Raw genomic sequence first — 5,680 nt, 5'->3', positions numbered from 1 at the left:
CAGTTAAGTAGTAACTGATTTCAAAAGAAAAAAATACGGGTCACCTTATTTTCGATATACTTTAGTTCTGAGCAGTGGCTGGTAAAAAAACTCTTGGACCAACCTAGCGCACATAAATATTATGTTCATTTTTTTTATTTCATTTATTTTATTTTATTTTGTTTAAATTACTTTAATTTATTTTTAAATCTCATTCATTTTGTAACGTAATTTTTTTTATTAATACGAAATTATCATTAATTTTGTTTAAACATTATTTGTGGCACACTTTGATCTACAAATTTATCGATGACCTCATAATTCTACATGCATTCCAGCCACTAAACTCTCCATAGATATGGATGTCAAATACACCTCACTTGACTCCGCGAATATTTTTATGAAAGAGGTAACCAACTATTACGTTTTTCTTGCCTTAAGTGACTAACAATAAATTTCATTTACTAGAAATACTTGAAACATCGTATGAGTCACTATCTTTTCTAAATAAACACAAGCCAATTTGATAACAAAAACATTTTTGTAGAGTTGAACGAAACAAGTGAACGCAATTGTTAAAAAAACGGTAGTTTTTGTATATAGTATGTGTATACATACATATATGTACATTAGGGGGGGTCCAAAAATGCATGTGAAAAAGTAAAGTCGGAATTTTTATGCTCTCACCCCCTAGCCTTATTTTTTTATTTTGAAATCAAAAAATATTTAGAGGTCGCTCAAAGCGCCCAAAGTTTTCCATGTATTTTATATGGGGGAAAAACAACTTTTCGTAGAAATGGTATAGAATTCTTGAAAATAAATATTTTTCGATCGGAAAACTCTTGTTCTCTTCAAGAGACTTTCGATAATAGTACCCATTTGTTTATTTAACCATATAAATTCCGACTTTACTTTTTTTTTACATGCATTTTTGGACCACCCTCATATACAAACATATATGTACGTACAAAAGTACATATTTAGGTCACTCACAAACACAATCACATTTACTTATACTAGTAGAAGCTAAGTTTTACACGGATCCCAATTCAGGTGATATAATTTTTTCAATGAAAAAAAAATTGCGTTACCCAAAAATATCACCAAATATGTTGAACTTTTCTTCACCAGCTGCATTTTATTAATATTTTTCTAAAATATGTTTAACTGGAAAAATTATCTTCGTTGCAATTAAAGCACGAGTCGTTCGTAGATTTTAATGGGTTAACTATGATGGTCTTCGATGAACTAAGTTAAAAGCGCCAAACTGAGTCAATGCTTCTCAAGCAAAAGTCAGATAAGCATTCCAGTAAGTGTTGCACACTGGAAGTGATAAGATAAGCACCATAACTAGGCATACATATTTACATACATATGGGTGTATACATAGATACTAATGTTTGTATGTATCGGCATGTATACATATATATGTGTGCAAACGATTTTTGCAACCAACGTCTATTACTTATCTTAACAATTAATGAACACGATTTTTTTTTTGTAATTTTTCGTCATGTTTTTATTTAATTCTTAAATGCGTATTTGAATTTTTTCGTTTTTTTTTTTTGTTTTCTTATTCTTTCCTTCATATCTAATGTGAATACCTTTGCCTATGAATATTATGTACATGAATAATAGCTTTTTCGAATTTCCTATATTAAGATGCGATTGATTTCCCTAATGACGACGATACTTCAACCGGCGCACAGCTTTGTATCGATAACCATCATTAGCGAGCACAGCTGTTTCTTCCTCCGGTTGTTGCTCCGCCACCACTTGTACTTCCTCTGTTGGTGGTAAATACTCATTAGTCGGCGCCAGTTCACTGACATCACGCCGATGACGATATTTTAAGCGACGTACTACTTTGTAACGGTAACCGTCATTAGCCAAAACGGTAGCATCTTCTGGCGCTGGTTCAGAGACCTCAGCAACAGCTGTTTCCTGAACTTGCTCTGCAGGTGGAAGATATTCATTCTGTGGCAGCTCATCAACATCACGGCGCTTGCGGTATTTCAGGCGACGGACGACTTTGTAACGGTAACCATCATCAGCCAACTCAGTCTTTAATTCAGCAGCGGGCTCACTAGCTTCTTCGACAACTGTTTCTTGGGCCTCTTCCGCAGGTGGGAGATATTCGTTCTGTGGGAGCTCATCGACATCGCGACGCTTGCGATATTTCAGGCGACGAAAGACTTTGTAACGGTAACCATCATCAGCCAATTCAGTCTTTACTTCAGCAGCGGGTTCAATAACTTCTTCGACAGCGGTTTCTTGGGCCTCTCCGGCAGGTGGGAGATATTCATTCTGTGGGAGCTCATCGACATCGCGACGCTTGCGATATTTCAGGCGACGAAAGACTTTGTAACGGTAACCATCATCAGCTAATTCAGTCTTTGCTTCAGCAGCGGGTTCAGAAACTTCTTCGACAGCGGTTTCTTGGGCCTCTTCGGCAGGTGGGAGATATTCGTTCTGTGGCAGCTCATCAACATCACGGCGCTTGCGGTATTTCAAGCGACGGACGACTTTGTAACGGTAACCATCATCAGCTAACTCGGTTTGTTCCTCAGCTGCAGGTTCTGTGACTTCTGCGACAACTGTTTCTTGGGCTTCCTCGGCAGGTGGGAGATATTCGTTCTGTGGCAGCTCATCGACATCACGGCGCTTGCGGTATTTCAGGCGACGGACAACTTTGTAACGGTAGCCATCATCAGCCAATTCAGTCTTTACTTCAGCAGCGGGTTCAGTAACTTCTTCGACAACGGTTTCTTGGGCCTCTTCGGCAGGTGGGAGATATTCGTTCTGTGGGAGCTCATCGACATCGCGACGCTTGCGGTATTTCAGGCGTCGTACGACTTTGTAACGGTAACCATCATCAGCCAATTCAGTCTTTACTTCAGCAGCGGGTTCACTAACTTCTTCGACAACTGTTTCTTGGGCCTCTTCGGCAGGTGGGAGATATTCGTTCTGTGGGAGCTCATCGACATCGCGACGCTTGCGGTATTTTAAGCGACGAACGACTTTGTAACGGTAACCATCATCAGCCAATTCAGTCTTTACTTCAGCAGCGGGTTCAGAGACTTCTTCGACAGCGGTTTCTTGGGCCTCTTCGGCAGGTGGGAGATATTCGTTCTGTGGGAGCTCATCGACATCGCGACGCTTGCGGTATTTCAGGCGTCGTACGACTTTGTAACGGTAACCATCATCAGCCAATTCAGTCTTTACCTCAGCAGCGGGTTCAGAGACTTCTTCGACAGCGGTTTCTTGGGCCTCTTCGGCAGGTGGGAGATATTCGTTCTGTGGGAGCTCATCGACATCGCGACGCTTGCGGTATTTCAAGCGACGAACGACTTTGTAACGGTAACCATCATCAGCCAATTCAGTCTTTACTTCAGCAGCGGGTTCAGAAACTTCTTCGACAGCGGTTTCTTGGGCCTCTTCGGCAGGTGGGAGATATTCGTTCTGTGGCAGCTCATCAACATCGCGACGCTTGCGGTATTTCAAGCGACGGACGACTTTGTAACGGTAACCATCATCAGCTAACTCAGTTTGTTCCTCAGCAGCAGGTTCTGCGACTTCTTCGACAGCGGTTTCTTGGGCCTCTCCGGCAGGTGGAAGATATTCATTCTGTGGGAGCTCATCGACATCGCGACGCTTGCGGTATTTCAAGCGACGGACGACTTTGTAACGGTAACCGTCATTAGCCAAAACGGTAGCATCTTCTGGCGCGGGTTCAGAGACCTCAGCAACAGCTGTTTCCTGAACTTCCCCTGCAGGTGGAAGATATTCATTCTGTGGCAGCTCATCAACATCACGGCGCTTGCGGTATTTCAGGCGACGGACAACTTTGTAACGGTAACCATCATCAGCCAATTCAGTCTTTACTTCGGCAGCGGGCTCACTAGCTTCTTCCACAACTGTTTCTTGGGCTTCCTCGGCAGGTGGGAGATATTCATTCTGTGGGAGCTCATCGACATCGCGACGCTTGCGGTATTTCAAGCGACGAACGACTTTGTAACGGTAGCCATCATCAGCCAATTTAGTTTGTTCCTCAGCAGCAGGTTCTGCGACTACTTCGACAGCGGTTTCTTGGGCCTCTCCGGCAGGTGGGAGATATTCATTCTGTGGGAGCTCATCGACATCGCGACGCTTGCGATATTTCAGGCGATGGACGACTTTGTAACGGTAACCATCATCAGCCAACTCAGTCTTTACTTCAGCAGCGGGTTCAGAAACTTCTTCGACAGCGGTTTCTTGGGCCTCTTCGGCAGGTGGGAGATATTCGTTCTGTGGCAGCTCATCGACATCACGGCGCTTGCGGTATTTCAAGCGACGGACGACTTTGTAACGGTAACCATCATCAGCTAACTCGGTTTGTTCCTCAGCTGCAGGTTCTGTGACTTCTGCGACAACTGTTTCTTGGGCTTCCTCGGCAGGTGGGAGATATTCGTTCTGTGGCAGCTCATCGACATCACGGCGCTTGCGGTATTTCAAGCGACGGACAACTTTGTAACGGTAGCCATCATCAGCCAATTCAGTCTTCACTTCTGCAGCGGGCTCACTAGCTTCTTCGACAGCGGTTTCTTGGACCTCTTCGGCAGGTGGCAGATATTCGTTCTGTGGGAGCTCATCGACATCGCGACGCTTGCGGTATTTCAAGCGACGGACAACTTTGTAACGGTAGCCATCATCAGCCAATTCAGTCTTCACTTCAGCAGCGGGCTCACTAGCTTCTTCGACAGCGGTTTCTTGGACCTCTTCGGCAGGTGGCAGATATTCGTTCTGTGGGAGCTCATCGACATCGCGACGCTTGCGGTATTTCAAGCGACGAACGACTTTGTAACGGTAACCATCATCAGCCAATTCAGTCTTTACTTCAGCAGCGGGTTCAGAAACTTCTTCGACAGCGGTTTCTTGGGCCTCTTCGGCAGGTGGGAGATATTCGTTTTGTGGCAGCTCATCAACATCGCGACGTTTGCGGTATTTGAGGCGACGAACGACTTTGTAACGGTAACCGTCATCAGCCAATTCAGTCTTTACTTCAGCAGCGGGTTCACTAACTTCTTCAACAGCCGTTTCTTGGCCTTCTTCGGCAGGTGGGAGATATTCGTTCTGTGGGAGCTCATCGACATCGCGACGCTTGCGGTATTTCAAGCGACGAACGACTTTGTAACGGTACCCATCATCAGCCAATTCAGTCCTTACTTCAGCAGCGGGTTCAGTGGCTTCCTCCACAGCGATCACTTGGGNTAGCTTCTTCGACAGCGGTTTCTTGGGCCTCTTCGGCAGGTGGCAGATATTCGTTCTGTGGGAGCTCATCGACATCGCGACGCTTGCGGTATTTCAAGCGACGAACGACTTTGTAACGGTAACCATCGTCAGCCAGTTCAGTCTTTACTTCTGCAGCGGGTTCAGAAACTTCTTCGACTGCGGATTCTTGGGCCTCTTCTCCAGGTGGGAGATATTCGTTTTGTGGCAGCTCATCGACATCGCGACGCTTGCGGTATTTCAGGCGTCGTACGACTTTGTAACGGTAACCATCATCAGCCAATTCAGTCTTTACTTCAGCAGCGGGTTCACTAACTTCTTCGACAACTGTTTCTTGGGCCTCTTCGGCAGGTGGGAGATATTCGTTCTGTGGGAGCTCATCGACATCGCGACGCTTGCGGTATTTTAAGCGACGAACGACTTTGTAACGGTA

The 5,680-nt window shown here is 44.8% G+C and overlaps 1 protein-coding gene across 1 annotated transcript in view; it reads right to left on the bottom strand.

Moving 5' to 3' along the window:
* Positions 1–1,656: 1,656 nt before the first annotated feature.
* The window catches only part of LOC108377999 (titin), a 6,682-nt gene continuing 2,658 nt past the window's right edge, over positions 1,657–5,680 (bottom strand). The window contains exons 2-3 of the mRNA XM_017634295.1: positions 5,224–5,667; positions 1,657–5,183 (exon numbers count right to left, since the gene is read on the bottom strand). Coding sequence (XP_017489784.1) covers positions 1,657–5,183; positions 5,224–5,667 — 3,971 coding nt within the window. The remainder of the gene's footprint in view (positions 5,184–5,223; positions 5,668–5,680) is intronic.

Source organism: Rhagoletis zephyria, unplaced genomic scaffold (genome assembly GCF_001687245.7).
Source record: "Rhagoletis zephyria isolate East Lansing unplaced genomic scaffold, Rhagoletis_zephyria_1.1 Rzeph_scaffold_13140, whole genome shotgun sequence".
Classification (NCBI taxonomy): Eukaryota; Metazoa; Arthropoda; class Insecta; order Diptera; family Tephritidae; genus Rhagoletis; species Rhagoletis zephyria.
This window is presented reverse-complemented; position numbering and strand designations above follow the sequence as displayed.